At 37.2% G+C, this 27,483-nt stretch overlaps 1 protein-coding gene across 2 annotated transcripts in view; it reads left to right on the forward strand.

Annotated features, from left to right (window-relative positions):
• Positions 1–236: 236 nt before the first annotated feature.
• GTPBP10 (GTP binding protein 10) overlaps positions 237–27,483 on the forward strand; it is a 28,900-nt gene continuing 1,653 nt past the window's right edge. The window contains exons 1-9 of one of the 2 annotated variants that reach the window (XM_027574745.2): positions 237–366; positions 3,823–4,016; positions 12,360–12,451; positions 13,158–13,302; positions 18,097–18,170; positions 19,592–19,644; positions 22,166–22,273; positions 22,839–22,916; positions 25,891–26,014. In XM_027574745.2, the coding sequence (XP_027430546.1) occupies positions 334–366; positions 3,823–4,016; positions 12,360–12,451; positions 13,158–13,302; positions 18,097–18,170; positions 19,592–19,644; positions 22,166–22,273; positions 22,839–22,916; positions 25,891–26,014 (901 nt within the window). In that variant the 5' untranslated portion in view covers positions 237–333. The remainder of the gene's footprint in view (positions 367–3,822; positions 4,017–12,359; positions 12,452–13,157; positions 13,303–18,096; positions 18,171–19,591; positions 19,645–22,165; positions 22,274–22,838; positions 22,917–25,890; positions 26,015–27,483) is intronic. The other variant, XM_027574746.2, reaches the window with a different exon arrangement.

The following is a 27,483-nucleotide window of genomic DNA, read 5'->3' on the forward strand; positions in this document are numbered from 1 at the left end:
GTCCAGTGCCATCCCATACAAAATGTTAATTCCTCAGGTATCCACTCTGCACCTGATTGTCCCGTGCCTCGGTGCGCCTCAACATTTTCTCGGTGTTTTTCGCTGCTTTATGCCTACACAGAGGTTAATTTCTCCCACCTACCAGTAAGGCACACCGCTCATCGCCTGCGCCTGCGCGTGTCCGCGGGAGTTCGCTATAGAGCGCATGCGCCCTCCCTGCAGCTGCGTGCAATGGGAAAAAAAAGTGTGGGCCGCCGGTGATGATGTAAAAATTCCGCGCGTTACCTCGATGCGCACAGCTTCCACGGGAGTGAGTCCTGGCCCGTCGCAGTGATGGTACACTGCAGTTGCGTGTGGTTCAGAAGGGTACGTGACTGGTGTTTCTCATCCTGTTCCCCAGAGCCTGGTGCCTGTAGCCCCACCTGAGAACTCTGGTTCTCCTTTCCTCCCTGCTTCCCTCCTTTCTTTCTGAGGGCCTCTTTCCTGCTTGGTTCTCCTGTAGTTGTCTCAGCCCTTCCAGAAGTCAGGCTTGGCCCGTGAGGGGTGGGAAGAGTATATCTACCTGGCACGGTTTAGGACGGTTGTTTGGGGGCATAGGGTTTTCGGTTCTTCAGGGGAATTGTGTGCATGTGGGATGGGGAGCTGGGAAAACCTGCTTACCTTTTAGACTTGCAATATGGTATACATAGCGTGTAGGTTGACGTTTTCTTTTGGCTCAAGTAGTCTATTTTTCTTCTTTTAGGTAATAATATCCATAGCCTGTTCCTATATATGTTTTCCTCGAGTGCACTCTTTTTAAGAGCTTTCTAAAAACTACTTTTCATCAGGAAACGAAAATAATGTAATTGGCTTGTCTTCTTGCAAGAAATTTAGGTCAGTTTTTATGCAGTGCTCATTTTAGACATCGTTTCTGTAAAAATTTACAGTTGCTTCAGAATTAAAGAAAAACTCTTAGTCTTACTAGTATGTTTTGAAACTTGCTGGCATTATGAAGAGTCTTACTAGTAATGTTTTGAAACTTGCTGGCATCATTAAAAATGACAAGAGTCAGAGACTCATAAAATAAGTTTGGTTTCTAAACCTCTGAATATGATGAATCTAGAGTAGTAAGAAATGTGTCACGCATTGAACGGAACTTTAAAAACAGGAACTTTCTTTTACTGGAGAGGCATGGTTAGTAATATTTCTGAATTAAATTATACTTTTTTTTGAGTTTGGAAATTTTTCGTTTTTTCAGTAAGTTCTACACCCAATGTGAGGCTTGAACTCAGGACCCTGAGATCAGGAGTTGCAGGCACTACTGACTCAGCCAGCCAGGCATCCCAAATTAAATCATACTTCAGTCCTCTATTTTCCAGAAAATAGGTAGTCAATAGAAAAGAGACTTGTGAAACGTAGCATTTGTGTATATGAGGTAACTAATTCTTCAGCTAGAAAGAAATTGCTTCTTCTTTTTTTTTTTTTTTTGTGGTTCAGTTCTGAAAGGCTGCTTGTGTAGCCTTACTGCCATGAACAGTCACCTCCACTAAATGTTGTTTACAAGGAGAATCTATTCACTTATATGTGACGCATTTCTGATCTAGCCTGGCAGAATCAAAGTATAAGTTCTTCACCTCCAAGAAAAATACTCTGGCTAGCCCTCAGGTTCATCTTTTATATATTCCTTCTACCCTGTTCCCTTACAACATTCTATTTCATGAGTGCATCTGCATACTCAAAACCTGAACTTTGAGTTCTTTGTTGTGCTCCCGTCCATTGCAATCTGAGCTCTAGACTGCATCAGGATCACCAAGGGAGCTTTTGCTAAATCTGCTGGTTAGACCTATCCTTATTCCCTTCCCCAGAGTATAGTGGAATGGTCAGTGGACTATACATATTTTGGAAAAAGCTCCCAGATGGTTTTGATACTTAACCTATGCTAAGTGACTAAAGACCAGGAATTTAAGAAATTACTCTGTAAGGAATTTTGATAGTTTGAGAGGTTAGTACATAGGATCTTTACATGCAGAAGTTTAGTGAGGAAAACAAGTAAATACTAAATGCAGTGTAAGATTTCAAAAGGCGTCATAATAAAGATATGATCTAATGGCTGAGAGAGTCCAGCAAAGTCAGTGCTAAGTGTTGACTAGAGGAATAAAGAAAGACATCAGAAAATGTGAGATTTGGGTGGGTTTATGATAGAAAAGAACAAACGACAGTGGAGGAAAAGCATGAGCAGAGTGGCATGGAAATGTGATAGTAGATTATGTAGTACAGAGCAAAGAGAGGAAGGAGAGATAGAGGCTGGACAAATGAAAATAAAACTGGAAGAGTAAGTTAAGAACTTTTAAGATTTCTTTAAAAATTTTATTTATTTGACAGAGAGAGAGACAGCGAGAGAAGGAACACAAGCAGGGGGAGTGGGAGAGGGAGAAGCAGGCTTCCTGCCGAGCAGGGAGCCTGATGCGGGGCTCGATCCCAGGACCTTGAGATCTTGACCAGAGCCGAAGGCAAACGCTTAACAACTGAGCCACCCAGGCGCCCCAGTTAAGAACTTTTACTACTGAGAATTTTAGACTTTATTTTACAAATAGCCATAACAAAAAAACATGAATGGTTTTTGAGTAGGGAGAAATATAATTAGAGATCAGATTTGTTTTCAGAAAAATAGCTCAGGCAGCAGAGCAAAGGCTGAGTCAAAGGAATAATTAGACATTGCAAGAGCATTTTAGGAGCCAATGTAATGGTCAAAATACTAAGGCACTTGTACGAGAAAGGAGAAATAGGTAATAGAGCTTTGAGAAAAGAAGCAGGTGTAGTCAGAGATTCCCCAATGTAGACTCAATGACTAGATAAACTGTGGTTTCATTATTTGAGAGAATATTGGGGGAACAGAATTTACCTGAGGTAAAGTTTGGTTTTGCCATGTTATCATATATCTAAGGTGACTATTATCCTTGCAACGAATATCTAAGAAAAAGTTGCATATTTGAGAGGTTTCAAATATAAATTAAATGCAGATCTTGCTCTTGGTTGCTTTAGACTATTAAGCTTACCTCCTGATGGAGATGTCCAACAGACTAGACATAGAGAATATCTTACCTAGGTGATAGTTAACTGGTATAGTCTGATATCACCCGGAAGAGAAAGTCTAGATTGAAAAGTAGGACGGGGGCATCTGGGTGGCTCAGTCGGTTAAGTGTCCAACTCTTGATTTCACCTCAGCTCACGATCTCAGGGTCATGAGATCAAGCCCTGCATTGGGCTCCCCGCTGAGCATGGAGTCTGCTTGAGATTCTTTCTCCCTCTCCCTCTGCCTCTCCCCCGAGCTTGCACGCACACGCACTCTCTAAATAAGTAAGTAAATAAAATCTTAAAAAAAAAAAAAAAGTGGGATGGTGTCAGAAACCTTGAGACAGAAAGTGGGAGAACAATTGACAGTTGAAAAGGATCTTTTTTTTTTTAAGATTTTATTTATTTGACAGAGAGAGACACAGTGAGAGAGGGAACACAAGCAGGGGGCATGGGAGAGGGAGAAGCAGGCTTCCCGCTGAGCAGGGAGCCCGATGTGGGGCTCAATCCCAGGACCCTGGGATCATGACCTGAGCCGAAGGCAGACGCTTAATGAGTGAGCCACCCAGGCGCCCCCCCAAAAAAAGATCTTAAGAGAGTTAATCAAATGGGAAAGGGGGGTCAGACCAGAGGTGAACTAAGAGAAGACTATGGATTTGACATTCAGAAAGACTATATTGACTTTTTTAGGAGCTTTAGTGGTAACAGGATTAGGAGTTCTAACTTGGTAAGCATGTTTGGTATACAAATGGTCTCTTTCTCTTTTTTAAGTATGGAAACTTCATTGATAACCTAAGACTCTTCACCAGAGGAGGAAGTGGTGGAATGGGTTACCCTCGCTTAGGTGGAGAAGGTGGAAAAGGTGGTGACGTCTGGGTTGTAGCCCATAACAAAATGACTTTGAAACAACTTAAAGACAAATATCCTCAGAAACGGTTTGTGGCTGGAGAAGGAACAAATAGTCGGTAAGTATTTACTGAATGACTTTGATTTTAGAAAATTAATCCCTCCCAGAGGAAAAAAAAAGTTAGAAGATCAAAATTGAACTGGTAATTTGAAGGAAATTATAGTCTATATTTGTAAATGAGCAAAAGTCTACAATAATTGTCTCAACTCTAGTTAAGATAAAAGGTAGATACTAAGGAATGTTTTGGAGTTTTTAAACATTATTATCCTTTTCTTCTCTCAGTGTCTGTTTATATTCTTTTGCACTTCAGAAAAATGGTCTGAATCTCCACTGTTTCCTTCTAAAATTAAATTTTTAGCAATCTTTAGGAAACCTTTTTCAAATCTCAGCTGTTCTACCCACCCTACCATCACCAGTAGTTCTACCAGAATCTTAAGATTTAGAGCCTGTTTCACTCATAAGTCCCTTGTATATTTTCTTTTGGCTTGTTTTGGTCTTCTCTCTGTGACATCAAAACCTTCCATTTATTTTTTGTAAATTTTATTTTTTATGGAACATATATGCCGCCCTCAGAATAGGAAAGGAACTTTTTCTTTCGTTACAAAGATATTGAAGAAAAATCTTACTCAGTTATCTATTTTGGAAGTGGTGCTTGAACCAAGTCTTGAAAGGGGAATAGAACTTTGCCAGATAATCAAGGCAGGAAAAGGTGTGTTGGCAAGTGTACAACATTTATAAAGGCAGTACATTAGGAGGGAACAAACTGTTTGCTGAAATAATACTTATTTCTAGCATAACTGTGGTACAAATGGGGTGGCTCATTTTAAAATAAAGACATTATAGTCCAGATCATGAAGAGCCTGATATGCTGTGTTACAGAGTTTGAAGATTATCTTAGAGTGATGGGGAGTCATTGAAGGATTTTAAATAGGCAAGTGACATTAATAAATTAATGTCTTAGAAAAATCACTCTAGGGTTAATTGGTTAAAGAATGCATTAGAGGTGTTGATTGAGACTAGAGACAGGAGATCAGTTTGGAGAATACTGCAATATTTCAGAAATGAAGTTCACAGTGTCTGGCCTATACCCATCATTCTGGTTTCATCTCCCTCCATGTTCTGTGTGTTCTACATTCCAACCATGTTGGCTTTCTTTTAGTATCTTTTACCGGTATTTGTCTTCTATCACTGGGCTTTTGTTTGTGTTATCTTTTCCGTAATGCTTTTTCCTCCCCTTCATCCAGCTGCCTCCTATGAATCCCTTAGATTTAAGCTCAAGTCTTTCCTGATCTCCTTGATTAGGTCAGGATTCCAATATGAACTCACATGTCTAGGTTCTAATTCATAAGACTTGTCACAGTTATAATTTTCCATTTTCTCATGTATTTGATCAATGTCTGCTTGCCAGACTACCACTGAGGTCCATGAAGACAGGGGACATAACAGTTTAGATCATCATTTCTTCCCAGATATCTAGTACAGTGATTGGTACATAGTAGATACTCAGTTAACATTAGTTCATGATGAATTAGATTGACAGAAATGGATGGATTGGAACTATATTAAAGAAGTAAAATAAATAAGACTTTGTGATTGATGGAGTATTGAAAGAGAATAAGTCAAGGATGCTTCCTGGTTTTGACTTGAGGAGTGGGTAGATGATAGTATCATTCTTTGAGAAGGACTGCAGTAGAAAGTGGCATCTGAGATATAGAAAAAGGGAGTTGTGAAGGGCCCTCAGAGATGTCAGCAAGCACTTGAAATACAGGTCTGTGATTCAGGAATATGGTCAGGTCTAGAGATAAATTTGTTGATCATAGGCATGGACTTGAGTAAGTGCATTACAGAAGAGAAAAGGATTGAGGATCAAATTCTGTTATTCACCAACATTTAAGGAAAAGAAACAGAAGGTGTGATCTAAAATAGATAGTCAGGAGAGACTTAATGTCATGGAAGCTAGGGAAGAATTTAAAGGAGGAGGAGGTAACAGTCTTATTTATCTTGTGGAGTTCCGGTAGATTAAGCCAAGAAGTTGAATAAACTTACTGAATGCCAGAATTTGAATGAACTATTTTATAGTTTTATGAATTATGCCATCATATGTCTTTATTTGGGTCTTACAAGAAGCAGGTACCAAAGTAGGATTTGATGAACGAGATTTATGGGGAAAACATCTATAAAGGCAAATTGGGGAGGGACCTGAAGGAAGTTGGGAAAGTTGTCAGACCACTGTGCAAGTCTAAGCCTTACGAAGGAGAGAGGGAAGGGCAAAGTTTTAGTCCATTGTGCAGTTCTGAGAAAGTTTAGGCAAAGCTGATGGTGACTCCTTAAGCAGAAGTTGCCCATCAGAGGAATTCTTGTCTCCTACAAAGGGGCTGCCTTAGTAACCCTGCCGTACCAGGTCATTGGCTGGAAGTAGACTGTGGGAAGCATCATCTCTTTAAGATTTCAGAACATACCAGCTGGGGCCATAGGTCTTTGATGTTCCCTGCAGTCACATCTGAGATGCATTTTTATGGCCCACTATGGCATGCAATGTTCAATGTTATTTTTATAATCAATTGTTCAATGTTTTTTATCAATATTCAGAAATCTACAAGGGTTTTGCAAGTTACCTTATATGACATTTTGTTTCTGGCTATAGGACCAAAGGATGCGATTCTTAGATTGATGAAATTGAGCTGTCATTGATTTTCATTTTGCAGTGGTAACAGAGATAGTGTCTATTTTGTTCAATTCAGCACACACTTTCTGAGGATCAAGTATAAACCAGATACCAAAACAGTATCTTGCATGTAGTAGACTCAGATGAAATCATACAGTGGGGTATGGTGCGATTTCATGCTGTGACTTCAAGGTATTGCTTTGTAAACTGCAGTGCAAAAGCATTGTATAAGTTAGTTAAAATCATAAATGATTGATTTGAAAATTGGTATTTTAACTTTTTGAAATATGTATTTGGAGTTTAATATTTAATACAAGGGAGTTTTTTTGTATACTGGTATCTACACATTGCCTCATTTATCCTGCATTTTACCTCAAGAATGTGCTTTCCAACCAGTCTGCGTCCTTACCCAAACAACCGAGCTTTCTCAGTACAGTCTCACTCCTCACACCTACTCACACCTCTCCTCATTTTCTGTTTTTCAAACAAAGCTCACTTCCTTCCATCTAAACAGATTTGTTCCCTATTGAGTATAAATCTCAACTCCCTTTTCTTCTTTTCCTTGAAAGATTTGTTCATGTGCTTTAGTTTTGGGGATATGAAGAAGTTAATCATGGGAAAAAGAGCTCAACTATTAGACTTCCTTTTAAGTACTCTCAAGTAGTATTTTTAGACTGTGTCTTTCAATTCTTTAATATGGTACTTTCAAACCATTTTTAGTGCCACCCATACTGAGAAACATTTTATACTTTTACCCAAACGTGTATTATCTCTGTTTTCTGTTCTGTGGCATATCGTACATTGTTGTTTTCCTTTATTTTGGGAAAATATACATAACATGAAATTTACCATTTTAATGTGTACAGTTCTGTGGCATTGTACTACATTCATATTGCTGTACAGCAATCACCTATCTTGTTTTAAATGCTGGTGATGATTGCATTTTGAAAAACATTGCCTTAGGGTTGTAAAATCAATTTATTAGATTTCATATAAAAAGTAGAATAGGAAACATTAGCACGTATCACATAGTAAGTATGGTTTCACAAAACTTTAAAGTCATATATATATGAATTTGTGTGTATACATGTATGTATACATACATATATATGAATGACTGTATCATTTCTTATTGAGTTGGAGTTGAAAATTGAAAACTACTGCTCTGAAGAAGCCATGCCTTCAACATGTAAATACCTTTATAAAGTGTTCAAGATCTGTATAAAAGTGTCTGTTTCTTCAGCTATAAAATAGGGATAATAATAGTACCTATTTCTCTTTGAAAAAATGAATAAAATTGATAAACCCCTAGCCAGACTTATGAAAAAGAAAAGAGAAAGGACCCAAATAAATAAAATCACAAATGGGAGAGGAGAAATAACAACCAACACCACAGAAATACAAATAATTCTAAAAGAATATTATGAAAAACTGTATGCCAACAAATTGGACAACCTGGAAGAAATGGATAAATTCGTAGAAACATATAAACTATCAAAACTGAAACAGGAAGAAACAGAAAACTTGGACAGATTGATAACCAGCAGAGAAATTGAATCAGTAATGAAAAAACTTCCAACAAACTAAAGTCCAGGGACAGATGGCTTCCCAGGTGAATTCTACCAAACATTTAAAGAAGAGTTAATACCTATTCTTCTCAAACTTTTCCAAAAAATAGAAATGGAAGGAAAACCTTCAAATTCATTCTGTAAGGCCAACATTATCCTGATACCAAAACCAAAGACTGCACTAAAAAAGAACTATAAGCTAAAATCCCTCATGAACATGGATGCAAATTCTCAATAAAATACTAGCAAATCAAATCCAACAGGACATTAAAAGAATCATGCAGCACGACCAAGTGGGATTTATTCCTGGGCTGCAAGGGTGGCTCAATATTTGCAAATCAACATGATATATACCACATTAATAAATGAAAGGATAAGAACCATATGATCCTTTCAAAAGATGCAGAAAAAGCAATTTGACAAAGTACAACATCCATTTATGATAAAAACCCTCAACAAAGTAGAGATAGAGGAAACATACCTCAACATCATAAAGGCCAGATACAAAAAATCCACAGCCACTACTGTCCTTAATGGGGAAAATCTGAGAACTTTTCCTCTATAATCAGGAACAAAACAGGGATGTCCACTCTCACCACTGTTAGTGAATATAGTACTGGAAGTCCTAGCCACAGCAGTCAGACAACAAAAAAATAAAAGGCATTCAGATCGGCAAGGAAGAAGTCAAACTTTACTATTTGCCGATGACCTGATACTCTGTGTAGAAAACCTATAAGATTTTCTCTATGATTGCTAAGACTCTACCAAAAAACTGCCAGAACTGATACAGGAATTCAGTAAAGTCGCATGATACAAAAATCAATGTACAGAAATCTGCATTTCTGTATACCAGTAATGAAACAGCAGAAAGAGAAATCAAGGACTCAGCCCCATTTACAGTTGCACCAAAAACCATAAGATACTTACGAATCAACCTAACCAAAGAGGTAAAAGATCTGTATTCTGAAAACTATAAAATACTGATGAAAGAAATGAAGATGACACAGAGAAATGGAAAAACATTCCATACTATGGACTGGAAGAACAAATAATGTTAAAAAGTCTATATTACGCAAAGCAATCTACATATTTAATGCAATCCCTATCAACATACAGTATTTTTCATAGAGCTAGAACAAATAATCCTAAAATTTGTTTGGAACCACAAAGACCCCAAATAGCCAAAGCAATCTTGAAAAAAGAAAAGCAAAGCTGGAGGCATCACAATTCTGGACTTCAAGTTATATTACAAAGCTTTAGTGATCAAGAGATCAGTGTGGTGCTGGCACAAAAACAGACACATAGCTCAGTGGAACAGAATAGAAAATCCAGAAATGAACCTACAACTATAGATCAATTCATCTTGGAAAAAGCAGGAAAGAGTATCCAGTGAAAAAAGACAGTTTCTTCAACAAATTATATAAGGAAAACGGGACAGCAACATGGAAACTGGACCACTTTCTTACACCATACACAACAATAAATTCAAAATGGATTAAAGATCTAAATGTGAGACAGGAAACCATTAAAATCCTAGAGAAGAACACAGGCAGTTACCTCTTTGACATTGGCCATAGCAGCTTCTTACTAGATTGTCTCCTAAGGCAAGGGAAACAAAAGCAAAAATAAACTATTGGGACTTCATAAAAAGAAAAAGCACAGTGAAGCACACAATCCACAAAACTAAAAGGAAACTTATGGAGTGAGAAGGTACTTGCAAATGACATATCTGATAAAGGGTTAGTATCCAAAAAATATAAAGAACTTATAAAAACTAAACACCCAAAAAACAACCCAGTTAAAAAATGGGCAGAAAACGTGTCTTTTCCAAAGAAGACATACAGATGACCAACAGATATAGGAAAAGATGCTCAATATCACTCATCTCAGGGAAATACTAATAACAGCCACAATGAGATGTCACCTCATACTCGTCAGAATGGCTAAAATTAACAACACAGGAAACAACTGGTGTTGGCAAGGATGTGGAGAAAGGGGAGCCCTCTTACACTATTGGTAGGAATGCACACTGATGCAAGCCACTCTGGAAAACAATATGGAGGTTCCTCAAAAAATTAAAAATAGAAGTAACCTATGATCCAGTGATCACACTACTGGGTATTTACCCCCAAAATACAAAAATACTAATTTGAAGGGATACATGCACCCCGATGTTTATAGCAGCATTATCAACAATATCCAAATTATGGAAAGAGCCCAAATGTCCATTAACTGATGAATGGATAAAGAAGATACGGTATACATATATAATGGAATATTATTCAGCCATAAAAAGAATAAGATCTTGCCATTTGCAAGGATGTGGATGGAGCTAGAGAGTATTATGCTAAGTGAAATACATCAGAGAAAGACAAATATATGATTTTACTCATGTGGAATTTATGAAAACGAATGAGCATAGGGGGAAAAAGAGAGAGAGGCAAACCAAGAAATAGACTCTTTACCATAGAGAGCAAACTGACAGTTACTAAAGGGGAGCTGGGGGCGCCTGGGTGGCTCAGTTGGTTAAACAACTGCCTTCGGCTCAGGTCATGATCCCGGGGTCCTGGGATCAAGCCCCGCATCAGGCTCCCTGCTCAACTGGAAGCCTGCTTCTCCCTCTCCACTCCCCCTGCTTGTGTTCCCTCTCATGCTCTCTCTCTCTCTCTGTCAATTAAATAAAATCTTAAAAAAAAAAAAAAAAACTTTAAAGGGGAGCTGGGTGGGGGGGTGGGAGAAATAGGTGATGGGGATTAAGGAGTGCACTTGTGATGAGCACCATGTGTTATGTGTAGGTGTTGAATCTGAACACCTGAAACTAACATACTGTATGTTAATTAACTGGAATTTTAAAACTTTAAAAAAATAGCGGTGCCTGGGTGGCTCAGGCGTTAAGCGTCTGCCTTTGGCTCAGGTCATGGTCCCAGGGTCCCGGGATCGAGCCCCGCATTGGGCTCCCTGCTCTACAGGAAGCCTGCTGCTTCCTCTCTCAGTCCCCCTGCTTGTGTTCCCTCTCTCATTGTGTCTCTGTCAAATAAATAAAATCTTAAAAAAAAAATAAAAAAATAAAAACTTAAAAAAAGATAACAGTACCTATTTCATAGGATTGTCCTGAATCTTAGGGTAATATAAGTAAAGCTTTTAATAGTGCCTGGTACATATTATTGGCTGAATAAGTGGTAGATGATTATATAATAGCCTTAATATGGTTATCATTATGTAATTGTATAATCTTTTTGATTGTATATTTTTCTTCATTTTATCTCTACATAAAGGTTATTCAAGCTCATTGTAAAAATATCAGATAAAATAAAAAAATTTGAAAAAAATTCAGTCACCTGTAATTCTTCCACCTGTAGATAACCACTATTAATCTTTTCTTGACTTTCCTAAGTCTTTTCTATATGTTTATGCAAAATGACTTGTGGCAGTTAGCTTGTAATTATGTGGGTATATATAAAATTTGGGGGTACAAAAATGAGAGCACAATATTTTCCAGCCTTTTAACATTTTTTTTCCATGCCAGAGAATTGTTCAGAATGGCTGCATACTAAAATACTATTGGAAATAACTTTTTTGGCATTCATTTATTTAGCTATAGACTTTTTTCACTGTTATAGTCACAATGTAATATATATCCTTGTGTATATAGTGTTTTACATGATTGTTCAGTTATTTTTTTAGGATAAATTTCCAGAAGTAGAGTTGCTAGTTAAAAGTTTGTACCAATTCTATCATGAGCAGTGTTGAGAGTAGCTAGATGAGTCTCTTATAATTAAAGTACTCTTATTTGAGGTCAGTTTGTTAAAATGTTACTTAATGGATTTTCCATTTTTTTTCTAGCTTCTTTGTGTTATAGCAATGATCTCTCCATTTTAGGCATATAATATTTTAGTTCATTATCAGTTAAAATGACTTGGCATTTAGCTTGGTAACTTAAATCATTACCTATTATTATTATTACTTGTTTTTATTATTTTATTTTTATTGTTTTTATATGGTAGTCTAGAATGCAAATAGCGATAATTTTCCTCTGATATTTGGCCATTTAACATCTGCATTAACAAGACAGTTTGGTTGCTTGTCTCTGTAAACCATTATATTTGCTTGAGTATAATCCATTCAATATAGTGGGTTTTCCCTATTTTAATTTAGCTTTTTTTTTTAGAGTTAGTGCACTGAAAGGGTCTAAAGGAAAAGACTGTGAAATTCCTGTACCTGTGGGTATTTCAGTAACTGATGAAAATGGTAAAATTATAGGTAAGTGTATTGTAGATTCTTTTTTTTTTTTTAAGATTTTATTTATTTATTTGACAGAGACAGCAAAAGAGGGAACACAAGCAGGAGGAGTGGGAGAGGGAGAAGCAGGCTTCCCACTGAGCAGGGAGCCCAATGGAGGGCTCGATCCCAGGACCCTGGGACCATGACCTGAGCTGAAGGCAGACACCTAATGTACATATTTTCTAAAATTGTTTGGGAACTGTGGGGAATAGCTCCTCTTTAAATTTTTTAAAAACTATTTCAACTGCTAATTTATAAGAGATTTTGAAAACTTTATATAAGAGTTGTTCAAGGGGAAAAAAAGTTGTTTAAGGGGCACCTGGCTGGCTTAGTTGGTTGTGCATCTGACTCTTGACTTCAGTTCAGGGTCCTGGGATCAAGCTCTGTCTGAGGCTCCTCACTCAGCGGGGAGTCTGCTTGAGATTCTCCCTCTCCCTCGGGCCCTCCCCCTCCCCCTCCAGTGCGCAGGTGTTCACTCAAGCACTTGCTGTCTCTCAAATAGTAAATAAATCTTTTTTTAAAACATTCAAAATTAACTGCTAGATTTAAGATTATTTTAAAGATACAGTTCTTGAGATTTATAAATTGGAATTTTTTTGGCATCTGTTTCTGAACCAAAAATGTCGTTAGTGATTAACTCCACTTAGTTATCTTTGTTCTAAGTATCTTTCTCTGTCTTTTTAAGGAGAGCTCAATAAAGAGAAAGACAGAATTTTGGTAGCTGAAGGAGGTCTTGGCGGTAAATTACTCACTAATTTCTTACCACTGAAAGGCCAGAAACGGGTCATTCACCTTGATCTAAAACTTATAGCTGATATAGGCCTAGTGGGGTAAGTATCATTTGTATTTTTATTTTTGTAATTTCAGAGAGATAGTTCATGAGTAGGAGATAAATATAAATGGTAATTTGGGACCAGTGTTATGGAATTCGTGTGTTGTTTGCATACTTTGAGAATGATGCAAAATGTAGTTATTTTAGTATTGCAGACATAGAGTTTCACAATTAAAATTTATTTGTAAAAAGAAAGGAAGATCATAGCAATTGAGTAGGCTAGTGGGAATGGTAGGGAATGAATCAAGAAAGAAAAATCAATCAAATGCAGTAGTATAAGAAGGTGAAAGAAAGTTACCAGATACCAAGGAATAAAATTAAAATTCCAAACCACATTTTATGAAGTGTATAGGAGGAAATAAAAAGAGAAAAAATGATTTAGATATTCTTAAAGTCTTAATAGAGGTATCACTAAATTGTTGATCAGGTGGCTACTGGCCGATACAGACAGTCTCAACCATCAGACTTAGACACTGTTGAGCACCAGGTTGGATCTCGATACGATGTTTTCCCGTCCTTCATGCTTTACTTAGGCTCTGTCCATTCTCAGTACTGCAGACCCCCCCGGTGTTGTCCTCTTTCACAGGTTTCCATTGTTTCCTCAGACAATGTTGTTTAGCTGTAGGGTTTGCAGTACTGGCACCTGACTGAGGGGGACAGATAGCAAGATAGAAAGTAGGTAAAGGAAAGGAAGACTTCAACTTTGCATTTCTTCTCTCCCTCTCTGCCTGGCCGCCCTTCAGCATTACACAGTAGTCACATGAAACACCTAAGAAAAAGGTAGGGAACACTGCCTTATAGCTGGCCCTACTTCAAACTTCCAGTTCCATTCCTCTCCTTACATAGCTTCTTTCTAACTCTCTTTATCTACCATTCCAGCCATCTCACTGCTTCCTTACTAGAGTTATCAGTCTGAATCCCTCACTTCTTGCCATGCCTGTGTAGCTACTAGGTCTTACCATCAGTGGCATAGAATTCATAAAGGCCCCATTCCTCCTGACATAACAGGGAAAGATGTGATCCTGGTGTTCAAGCTTGTCATTTGCTTTTAGTCTTTTCCATAAAACAAAATTATCATACATAGTTTCTGTAATAATATATACTTTTCACAATGTTGTGGGCTTAGTAGGGTTTTGTGGACAAGACTGAGAATCTAGCCATTCACAGTCTCATTTGTTACAAAAATGTGTTTCAAGTTCCATAGAGACACCCCTGCAGACTAAGAACCTCACAAGGCAAGGCTGAGTAGTAAACATTGGGTGAGGATGGGGGACTCAAGTGAGAGATTTTTTGGGTGTAGTAAACGTTGGGTGAGGATGGGGGACTCAAGTGAGAGACTTTTTGGGTTAGAATCTCATAGCCTCTGGAGACCACCTGGAAAACATTGGATAAATTTTGGAATGTCTCTAAGCCTTTGTTTTCTCATTTTTAATAGTGGCTGGAGATGTTGTTAAAATGTTGTAAGATAACACATTTACAGCACAACACATGCCTTGGATTTATGAATGCTTAATGAATGAATGGTAGCTGCTGTCATCATCATCATTACATTGCCAACTTATTGGAGAGTACATACAGTGAAATACTAAGCTTTTTAGAAGTGGATTTGATATTACAGTCAATAACTAAAGCATCACTTTTTTTTTTAAAGCATCAAGTTTCTTAAGTACAATGCTTAATGTATGTATTTTAGTGCTTTTAAATTAGGCAACTATTCTTAAAAGTTACTACTGTGCATACCAGCATAAACAGATACCTGTTTGTTGGTTTCAGGAATGAACTGAAATTTAAAAGAAAGGTGCCTATAACTAAGATATTTGTACTGCTGTTGTCAAATCTGATCTTTGCATAGGTTGGATTTCAGCCTCTAATAAAATTTTTATTAAGTACTTTTCAGGAAAAATCTCAATTATTTCTTCAACCATTAACATCCTTTTTTTCCTCACATTTTGATCTCTTTGAAAATAGTCGCTGGCATTTTTCTGCATTTAATACTGTTATGAAAATATGAGGATAATGGAAAGAAGTAAGCAAGTCTAGTTAGGGATAATCATGAATAAAAATTATTGCAATTTGCATTTCAAAAAGTTACAGGGGCCTAGGTATAATAAGATATAAGACAATACTGTATTTCCACAAGAAAATGAGTCATTAAAAAAATCTCACCTAATTTTATTTAAAATCCATTCTAGGAAGATATATTTAATGAGATATTTTAATTAGATTTATTTTGAATGTTAAAAGAGCTCTACTAAGGGGTTATAAATTTTTATAGAATTTCAGATTAATTTTTCCAAAATATTACACCATTATTCCAAGTGAAAGTTTGGCATGTTTTGTAAGAACAGCTTTCTCCAATTTGAATGAAAGCTGTGAAGGTGGGCGCCTGGGTGGCTCAGTTGGTTAAGCGACTGCCTTCAGCGCAGGTCATGATCCTGGAGTCCCGGGATCGAGTCCTGCATCGGGCTCCCTGCTCAGCAGGGAGTCTGCTTCTCCCTCTGACCCTCCCCCCTCTCATGTGCTCTCTCTCCGTCTTTCATTCTCGCTCTCTCAAATAAATAAATAAATAAAATTAAAAAAAAAAGCTGTGAAGGCAGGGATCACATTTCTCTCATTGCGGTATTTTTGATGCCTAGTATATTGCCTTGTACAAGTTAATGATTAATAAATATTTGGATAAATTTAATGAAAGTATCTGAATGGAATTGAGGAAATTATCTCTTTTTTTTTTAAGATTTTATTTATTTGACAGAGAGAGAGAGATCACAAGTCGGGGGGTGGGGGCAGAGGGAGAGGGAGAAGCAGGCTCCTGGCCGAGCAGGGAGCCTGATGCGGGGCTCGATCCCAGGACCCCGGGATCATGACCTGAGCCAAAGGCAGACGTTCAACCGACTGAGCCACCCAGGTGCCCTGAGGAAATCATCTCTTAAGTGACTCTCATTCCTAGTACTTTCTTTCATATATGGTGGGCCTTTCCTAAGGTAAATTTAGCAATAAAATCAAAGCCTTTAAAACAATATATATTTTAATTATATTGTAATTCAGTATTTTCTTATCAAGAAATATATCTTAAGGGGCGCCTGGGTGGCTCAGTCATTAAGTGTTTGCCTTTGGCTCAGGTCATGATCCCAGAGTCCTGGGATCAAGCCCCAAGTTGGGCTCCCTGCTCCGCGGGAAGCCTGCTTCTCCCTCTCCCTCTGCCCCTGCGTGTGTTCCCTCTCTCGCTGTATCTCTCTCTGTCAAATAAATAAAATCTATTAAAAAAAATGTATCTCAAGAAAGAGATTAAAAGTGTATGTAAAAGTTCAAGGATAAGGGCGTGTGGGTGACTCAGTCGGTTTGGCTCAGGTCATGGTCTCAGGGTCCTGGGATTGAGCCCTGGATTGGGCTCCCTGCTCAGCAGGGAGTTTGCTTCTCATTCTCCATCTGCCCACCCCCCCCCCCGCTCGTGTGCTCATTCTCTCTCTCTCAAATAAGTAGAATCTTTAAAATGAAAGTTCAAGGATAATAGCTGTAGTTTTAAAAGTTAGATAAATAGTAAATGCTGAAAGAAAATTTCCTGAAAGAAGAAAGTAGTTATCTATTAATTCCACCACTTCGGGGTGACTGTTAATGTTGGTATGTGTCCTTCTAGCTGCATACAGTTTTTTTGCAATGTCATTTATAATAGTAAAAAATTGGAGATAACCTAAATGCCTAACAAGAGGAAATTAAGTTACAGTGTGCCCTTGAAAGGTGTTCACCTTACATTACTCAGTTTAAAAAGCAGAACAACCAACTATGAAGTAATCTTCCAGAAAAAGAAAATCAAAACTGAACCTAATCAAGGCTTTATCTCAAACTAACAATTTATGGAAAAACTGGGGCAAAGGAGCATGCTAAAGGACATTATGGGGGTGTCAGCAAAAAAAAAAAAAAAAAATCCAGACTATAGGAAAGAAACGCTATAGGACAAATGACCCAGTTTCCTTAAAAATAAAATTGCCGAGGTGCCTGGGTGGCTCAGTCAGTTAAGTGGCCAACTCTTGATTTCCACTATGGTTATGGTCTTAGGGTCCTGGGATCAAGCCCCATGTGGGGCTCCACACTCAGCGGGGAGTCTGCTTGAGGATTCTCTCTCTCCCCGTGCCCCTTCCCCTGCTTGTGCTTGCAGCACGCACACATTCTCTTTCTCAAATAAATAAATCTTTTTAAAAATATAAAATAAAATTGCAAAGAGGAAAGAAAATGGGGGGAGACCTTTACCAAGAGATATTTAAGGGATACATCAATCAGTTGTAATACATGGACCTTAGGTGAGTCCCTGTACAAACCAACTTCAAAAAAAGTATATTGGGAATGTGTTATTTGTTGAAGCTAGGTGATTCCTAAATAAGATTCAGTACTTCTCTCTACTTTTCTATGTATTTGTAAATGTCCATATAAAACATATTAAAGAAAAATCTACAAAACAATATAAGCAATATTTTGTCATTGTTTGGCTAGAATTAGTGGATTGTTGGTATTTTTATTAGTTTCTTTTTGTTTTTCTATGATTTGCAGGCTTTTTAAAGATAATGGAATTATTTACACTCAATACTAAAGCATCTCTAGTGCCCAGCATGAATATCTCTTTACTTTTTTCGTATGTATATTTCATTCAAGTTTTTCAGGATTATTTTTAATTTATATTCTACTTTTATGCCCGGAAACATTCAAGAAATCTACTTCCTGAAATGTTAGAAATTCAGAGATAAGCAAGTATTATTAATAATACTAATATTTGTTTTAATATATTATTTTTTCATTTCAGATTCCCAAATGCTGGAAAATCCTCTTTGCTAAGTCAGGTCTCTCATGCAAAACCTGCAATTGCAGATTATGCATGTAAGTATCATTTGTTGTGCGTTTTAATGTGTGGTGGTAAATTTTTAAAGACTAATCTTTCTTTGAGTGTGAATAAAGTGACGACTCTGAGGGTCTTAGTTGGAAAACTCTTGGCCGCTAGAATACATGCATTTCCCATTAATCCTCGAAATCTCTTTAGCCCTCAGCAAAGTTCCTAGTACTTTTTAGATACTTGCTTTTTTGCATTTATTTCTCCTTTGCATATTCATTTATTTGATTTAGTTGTGATTTTATGAGCACCTACCCTTTATCTACTGTTCTTTCATTTAACAAGTATTTGTTTCTGTGAACTGCAGTGGGTTCTGGAGTTACAAAGACTGGTAAGCAGAAACAGATACTGTTCTGACTCTTACTGAGCTTACAGACTAGTAGGGAAAGGCACATATATCACACCTGACTGTGGGGGAATATATTATGATTCTATGAAAGAGTAGGTAGCTGCTTTAAACTTCTTTGGGAAAGTGTGATGCCAGGGCTGAGGTGTGAAGAATACATGCGTTAATCAGTGACAGACAGTGGGTGTGAAAGGTGCTTCAGTCAGAGGAAATAGCATTGTACACAGAGGCTTTGTGCTGGCAGGGAGATCTGTGTGTCTAGAGAACATTTAGTAAGGGAAAGAGGGAATTGATAAGTAGAGACCATATCATATAGACCAGGTAGGCTTTATTCGTTCTTTATGTCTAAAGAGCAGCTGATAGCCTTTTAATCAAAGGATAAAATGATTAGATTTGCTTTTCAAAAAGATCTCTCTGCATATAATATAGAAAATTGATTGATGTGGGATATAAATGGGTCTGGAAAGAATAGTTAGGCTATTACAGTAGCTAGATGAAATATGCTTAGACCGAGTAATGAATAAATGTGATAGAATCTCTGCCCTCATTAAACAAAAAGATATAGAAACATCCATTAACCTGGAAAATACAATTAAGCCATTCTAAAACTCTGATGAAATAGAGTTAATTTGGAGCTAATTGCTATAAATTACATGACCAATATTTATTGTTATAATACAGGGACTCTTGAGAAGGAAAGAGGAAGAAAAGTTCAGTCATAGGAAGGAGGCTAGTGCAGAATTGATGAGGCTTGAGGATAAATGAATGAGAAAGGACTAAACAAATTTCATCCACAGACCCAGTGATAGAAACCTAAATTCTGTTCTACCCACCAGCACCTTTATCACGTTCCTTAAAGTACAAGCAAAGAATTTTGAAGCCCACTAATTAGATTAGATCTATGCCTATACAGATTATAATTGTATTTTCCATTCCAACAAATGAGAACATAATCTGAATTAAGTTGTTTATAAAAAAGAAGTATTATTTATTTTATAGATAATGCTAAGACAGTTTTGGGAGTACCAGCCTTTATTCTAGCCTTAATTTGTTTTTTTCTTTTAGTTACAACATTAAAGCCTCAACTTGGAAAGATTATGTATAACGATTTCAAACAGGTGAGTATTTTTAAAGTAAGACACTTGGTTAGAAGTGAAAGTACTTGCTTTTGGTATGTGGACTTTGTAATATTTGATTGTTTCTGTGGTGTTAGGGGGGAAAAAGTAGCAGAATTTTGTTTTTGGTAAATGAGACCATGATCGAATCAATTCTGCTAAGCACGATCGTAGTAAAATATTGTATAAAAATATCATTTTGTCCTTCCAAAGTTTAGGTCCGGTTTATCATTACAGCATAGAATCTTCTTTATCTCTTTGACCTCTGTTTGTTGTCATTGCAAGTCCATATTTTACTGCCATATTTGATTATTGATTTTTGTTTCCTAAAAACATTTTCCAAAGTTCATGGAATTGATTTTATTCCAACTCTCTTTCCTAAAAAAAGTTTTTAATTGAATGGGATTCTGGTCTAGTTATTAAAATTCATTTTTTCTTGATAAGGAATAACTATAGATCTTTTGAATAATTAGAGTAAAAACAAATAACAAAGGAAAGTAACAAAATTTTTAAAATGTGTAATGTATGATAAGCACTTATGCTCCTTGGTATTTACCCAAATGAATTAAAAACATACATACACACAAAAACCTGCACATGGATGTTTGTAGCAGCCTTGTTCATAAGTGCCAAAATTTGGAAGCCACCAAGATGTCCTTCAGTAGGTGAATGGATAAATCAACTGTGGTAATAAAGGAATATTATCTAACACTAAAAAGAATTGAGCTGTGAAGGCATGAAAAGACATGGAAGAACCTCAAATATGTATTACTAACTGAAAGAAGCCAATCTGAAAAGGCTACATACAGTACGGTTCTATGTGACATTCTGGGAAAGGGCAAAACTATGGACATAGCAAAAAGGTCGTGGTTGCCAAGGACTAAGGGGAAAGGAAGGATGAATAGAAGAGCACAGGGTTTTTTAGGGCAGTGAAACCAGTCTGTATGATACGGTAATGGTGGGTACAGGATGATGCACACTCGTCAAAGGCCGCAGAATGGACAACACCAAGAGTGAACCCTGAGGTAAAATGTGGACTTAAGGTGAGGATATATCAATAAAACATAAAAGATTTGTATTCATTCATAATAGTTATATAACAGTAAAAATTAAAAAAAACTTCAGCAATTATATAGAATAATAAGTAAAATTATAAATACAGGATAGTATGAATATGGAGAACAATATTTAGAGGAAAAGAGAACATTGTATATTTTAAGGGAAACTTAATTCTCAATAGCAAAATTCTCAGTGGAGAACCTGCAAACAAAATTTCAGGACATGAAAAAAAAATATTTTCAGGACATGAGACCTCTGTTGTATTTTGTCTGTGTGACTGCTTTGTCACATAGCCACAATTTCCTTTAAAATTCTGAAGTCCTGGGGCGCCCAGGTGGCTCAGTCGTTAAGCATCTGCCTTCGGCTCAGGTCATGATCCCAGGGTCCTGGGATCGAGCCCCGCATCGGGCTCCCTGCTCCATGGGAGGCCTGCTTCTCCCTCTGCCACTCCCCCTGCTTGTGTTCCCTCTCTCTCTGTGTCTTTCTGTCAAATAAAATAAATTTAAAAAAATTAAAAAAAACCTTAAAATTCTGAAATCCTATCCACAGGGGCAGTGTATGAAGAGCAGTGCTTCTCACCCCTTACTGCACATCGGAATTAACTGGGTGGCTTCAGAACAACAATGATAAATGAAGCCTGGGGCCCGGAGATTTGAAACCAAATTCCTTGGGGTAGGGCCTGGGTATCTCTACTTTATAAAAGATCCCTGGGTGTTTATAATGTGCAGTGAGGTTTAAAAACCACAAATGTAGACATGGTTAATAACTTATAATTTCAAAAAGGAGTTATAAGAACCTTATATCCTTTACTTTCAAAAATGGTCAGTAGTCCTCCTGGTAGAACATAAACAGAAAAGGAACAATGATGCCATATAATCAATTACATATGGAATTTAAAACTTGAAACTACAGAGCTATACTAAGTCAATGTCTGTGGAATTAATATCCTTCTATTCTTTTAAGAATTCATAAAGTTGAAATTCTATGACAGGTTCATATTGAACAATATAATTGATAGAATTCTAAAGAGAATTTATGTGATTAATAAATGTTCAACTAATCCCTAGAATTCTTAGGCTGTTAGATTAGTAAGTAAAAATGGGACTCTATCTAATTTCTGATAAAGGATTTTAATTTTTTTTTTAAAGATTTTTATTTATTTATTTGACAGAGAAAGAGACAGCGAGAGAGGGAACACAAGCACGGGTATTGGGAGAGGGAGAAGCAGGCTTCCCGCTGAGCAGGGAGCCCAGTGTGGGGCTCGATCCCAGGACCCTGAGATCATGACCTGAGCCAAAGGCAGACGCTTAACGACTGAGCCACCCAGGCACCCCGATTTTGATTCTTAATACCTTGGCTTTATAAAGATGCAATGATAATCACAAATTAGTAACTGTATTTGAAATATGAAAATTTGAGGATGTAATTGTTTTCTTTTTTATCAAACCGTTTAACTTTGTATTAGATATCAGTAGCTGATCTTCCTGGTTTAATAGAAGGAGCACATATGAACAAAGGAATGGGCCATAAATTCCTCAAGCATATAGAAAGAACTAGACAACTACTGTTTGTTGTAAGTCATATGTGTACCAATGTAATGTTCAAATGAATTTGAAAATCAATGTGTTTAGTTTTCCTAGAAATTTTTTATAATAATAAGATTTAAAGATAAGGTAGTTATCATATGTTACTCCACTGAGCGTTTAAATGGGGGTCAAAATATAGTAAGTAATCTTCGTTTATAATACAGAGTGAAAATGGCATTAGTGTATCAGATGTAAATTTGGCCATACTTGTAAAGTTTTAATTTCTTAAGATTGTCAACATACTGCTATGTTATATAGTATCTCTTTCCTACTTCACTGGTGGTGCTAGAGCTGTATATGAGATTGTCTGTATAGTACATACAAATTTTTTTATCTAAACTAGTTTCTTATTTCATTAATGATTGTAATTTTATCAGAATAATTATGGCTGTCTTGACACCACAGTTTCTCTTACTTATTTTGAATTACTGCATTACCAATAGTGTATAGATTGAGAAATTATTTTTAGCTTGAGAGAGTAAAACATGTTAAAACATTGAAATAATTATTGTTTTTTATGTTAAAGATTGTCTCTTTCCATATTTTTTTTAGGTTGATATTTCTGGATTTCAGCTTTCTTCCCAAACTCAATACAGAACTGCCTTTGAAACCATAATACTGCTTACAAAAGTAGGTTTTCTGTTCTACTGTGTTCTGCATTTGGTCTAATATATAGGCATATAGACCTGTATTAAATAACAGATAATTAGAATAAATACATATCCCACCTCGACTTTTTGAAGCTTTGATGTCAAAGAATCATCTAAACTTGTTTTCTCCTGTTCTATATTAACCCACTCTTCAACCTATTACAACCAATGAAATCCTCCTCTGTTCTAAATCCGTATTACATACTTCTCAGACTTTATCTTGCTTGAACTTTTATTCCTACTTTTTAGACTATTTCTCAATCTTTTTTTTTTTAAGATTTTATTTATTTGAGAGGGAGAGAGAGCACGAGTGGGGTGAGGGGCAGAGGGAGAAGCAGGCTCTCCGATAAGTAGGGAGCCCCATGTGGGGCTTGATCCCAGGACTCCGGGATCATGACCTGAGCCAAAAGCAGACATTTAACCAAGTGAGTCACTCAGGCGCCCCTCAGTCTATTTTTTATTTTTTAAGATTTTATTTATTTATTTGACAGAGAGAGAGACACAGCGAGAGAGGGAACACAAGCAGGGGGAGTGGGAGAGAGAGAAGCAGGCTTCCCGCTGAGCAGGGAGCCCGATGTGGGCCTTGATTCGAGGACCTGAGATCATGACCCGAGCTGAAGGCAGACGCTTAACAGCTGAGCCACCCAGGCGCCCCCCCCCAGTCTATTTTTTTATGCTCTTTCTGTTTATTCTTTAGGTAGCATTCAGTTGCAGTTAATATGCTGATGACTGCCAAATCTGTTTCTGATACCTGCATCTTTTTGGTCTTGCTTTAGACCAGCTGCCTAATAGATATCTTTCATTGGATGTCCCATTACATTCTCAAACTTAATATGTATACAACTGAACTTTACTAGTTTTGTAAACCAGGCTGTTTGGTTTCAATTCTATCTTTCTCACCACCTGCATTAAACCCTGTCAGTTCTATATCCTAAATCTCTCTGAAATTCATCCACACTGTTATAATCATCAGTCCCCCTCACTAGAATGCTTTAAGTATTCCTGTACCATCGCCTTGCTTCCAGTCTCACTTCTTTCCAGTCCATTTTTTTAATTGAAATTTAGTTGACACACACAGTTACAGTATTTTCAGGTGTGTACCACATAGTGATTCAACAACTCTGTACATCATCATGCTATGCTCACCACAAGTGTAGCTACCATCTGTCACCACACAATGCTATTATAATACCATTCTCCAGTCCATTTTTTTCATATGGCCACTAGAGTGATCTTTGTGAAAGAACCAAGCTAATGCTTATTCTCTACTTAGAACACTGAAATGGTCCCCCACTGTTGTTAGGTTAAAGTCTTACCCTGAACATGGTTTTTGAGATCTGGCAAGGATTGGCTCCTACCTAGCAGTTCATCTCTGCCCTTCCTGCCTTACTTTCTATTCTCAGCCACATGGTTTCTCTATAGCACAACATGATGTTGCTTACCTCCAGGACTTTGTATATCTTATATCCTTGTCACTTTTTGTCTATTATGAATAATGCTCCTGTGAGCATTTGAATATGGGTTTTTGTATGAACATGTTTTCATTTCTCTGGGGCATATATACCTAGGAGTAGAATTGCTAGATAATATGGTCAGTCAATGTTTAACATTTTGAGGAACTGCCAGACTTTTACAGAGTGGTTGCACCATTCTACCATTTTATAATCGCACTAGCAATGTATGTGAGTGTTCTATTTTTTCCACAAGAATGCCAAAACTTGTTGTTTTGTCTGTGTTTTTTATTTTTAGTTATCCTAGTAGGTGAGGTGGTATTTCATTATGGTTTTGACCTGCATTTCTCTAGTGACTAATGATGTTGAGCATCCTTTCATGTGCTTTCATGTGCTTATCAGCCATTTGTATGTCTTTGGAGAAATGTCTGTTCAGATTCTTTGCCCATTTTTTAAATTGGGTTACTTGTCTTTTTATTGTTGAATTGTAAGAGTTCTGTATATTTTGGATACAAGTCCTTTATCAGGTACATGACTTGTAAATATTTCTCCCATTTCACTTGTCTTTACTTTTTTTTTTTAAGATTTTATTTATTGGGGTGCCTGGGTGGCTTAGTCGTTAAGCGTCTGCCTTCAGCTCAGGTCATGATCCCAGGGTCCTGGGATCAAGTCCTGCATCAGTGGGAAGCCTGCAGGCTCCCTGCTCAGTGGGAAGCCTGCTTCTCCCTCTCCCACTTGCCCTGCTTGTGTTCCCTCTCTGGCTGTCTCTCTCTGTGTCAAATAAATAAATAAAGCCTTTAAAAAAAAGATTTTTTTTATTTATTTCAGAGAGAGAAAATGAGTGCATGAGCAGGGTGGAGGGGCAGAGGGAGAGGGAGAAGCAGACTCCCCACTGATCAGGAAGCCGGGAGCCTGACAGGGGGCTCCATCCCAGGAACCTGAGATCATGACCTGAGCCAAAGGCAGACACTTAACCGACTGAGCCACCCAGGTGCCCTTGTCTTCACTTTATTTATGATACTTTTTGAAGCACAAAATTTTACATTTTAATGAAGTTCCGTTTGTCTGTTTTTTCTTTTGCTTGTTCATTGGTCATAGCTAAGAAACCATTGCCTAATCCATGGTCGTGAAGATTGACTCCTAAGCACACTTACTTTTTCCAAGAATAATATAAGTATAGCTTTAGATTGTCATTATTTACTTCTGAATTTTATCAATGTGCTTAATAGAAGTCTAGATATCTGTATTTGGCCCTATGCACAGATCACAATGTCTCTAGGATGTCATTTAAGTTAAAATATATCAACATGTGACCTAACCAGTGAGCATTTTATGAATTTTCTTTGTCACTTAATTTTGTGGTTGTTGAGGTTTATTGCATTTCAGAAATGTGAGTGTGCTCTAAATTACCCAGGCCTACAAAGTAAAGAGAGATATTACTAAATAGGTAATCTATATAGATTCTTTAATAAAATTACGTGATTTTTCTTTTTTGATTTGAAGGAATTGGAGTTGTACAAAGAGGAACTTCAGACAAAACCTGCACTCCTGGCAGTTAATAAAATGGACTTGCCAGGTGCACAGGATAAATTTCGTGTACTGATGAATCAACTCCAGAATCCTAAAGGTAAACCCATTTGTTCACTTAATGCCAATTTAATGATTACCTGTTGGGTGCAGAGAGTGCTAAGTGGTATAATCAATGGAAAAGAAAATTGACAGTTGCTACTCTTTAAAAAATTATGTTTGAAGAAAGAACACATTAATATGAAACTTTAAATAACATTGTAACATAATACTTATCAAGTTTCAGAATCGTGATATGGACAGTAAGTTGGAAGAGACAAAAGGAAAAGTCAGGCTTCATGAAGAAGTAAAATTCAAACCGGGCCCTTAAAGAGTTAATGGGATTTGGATCACGAAAGGAGAAAGTCAGCATCTACCTGTAAATTCTTTTACTTTAACATACCTCACAAGTTCTAGACCTTCATTCCCCTAATACACCATAAATTTAAAACCAGAGCAAATAGTTCTAAAGAGGTATGTATCTTTGCAATGCCAGCAAAGTACTGTGAAGAGTGCTAATCTTCTAAAAAGAACTTGAGTACCTACGTGTGTGTGACATAGAAAAATAGATGCTGTTGTTGCAAAAGGATTTATTTGTTTGAAATTTGTTCCTAAATGGACCATTTTGTGTAAAGGAACTTAAAGGGACTCTCCACAGTTTTGAATATTGACCTTTATGGAACACTTCCTATCCTACAGTAATGATGCTTTCATTTTTCTGACTCTAGTAGAGGACCTCTTCACAAATGAGAAGTCAGGTGGATGGAAGGTGGCTAGTATGTTTTTTATTTATTTTTATTTTTATTTATTTTTTTTAAGGATTTTATTTATTTGAGAGAGAGAGAATGAGAGATAGAGAGCACGAGAGGGAAGAGGGTCAGAGGAAGAAGCAGACTCCCTGCTGAGCAGGGAGCCTGATGTGGGACTCGATCCCGGGACTCCAGGGTCATGACCTGAGCCGAAGGCAGTCGCTTAACCAACTGAGCCACCCAGGCGCCCTAGTATGTTTTTAAATAGTAGTAACTTCTCTCTTTTTATCCTTCTGATAGAAAGGGGGGAAATAAATTATAGCGTACTAGGACTAGCATACATCACCAGAAGATCCTTTCTCCCTCGAAAAAATCTTTCCCCTGCGTAATTTATGTAATGGAGCTGTCCTTGAGTTGATAAATTACTTTCAGGATATAAATACTTCTTATTCCTTAATGTCTTTATTCCTTAATGTCACTTGCTTTATGAGGTCATTGCTAGTTGGTCTTGCAGGAAAGGGAGTTTTCAGAGGAGATGTCAGAAGGGAGGGTAACTCTCTTGTTTGTGCCTGTCTTGGACTGTCATAAAACAAAATATAGTGCCCTCAGTGATAATTCCTGAGTTAGCTTCTTTGGACTTACTTGGGGATGTATGAATCTCAGAACTGAAGCTCCATCTTGGCTTGTCCAGTCTCTCTCAGTCCAGCCTTTCCATTTCATATCCATGTTAACCCATCCCATCAGTGTGCCATCTCCCTTCCCATTGTCTTGAAGGCAGGGA

Source organism: Zalophus californianus, chromosome 12 (assembly GCF_009762305.2).
Source record: "Zalophus californianus isolate mZalCal1 chromosome 12, mZalCal1.pri.v2, whole genome shotgun sequence".
Taxonomy (NCBI): Eukaryota; Metazoa; Chordata; class Mammalia; order Carnivora; family Otariidae; genus Zalophus; species Zalophus californianus.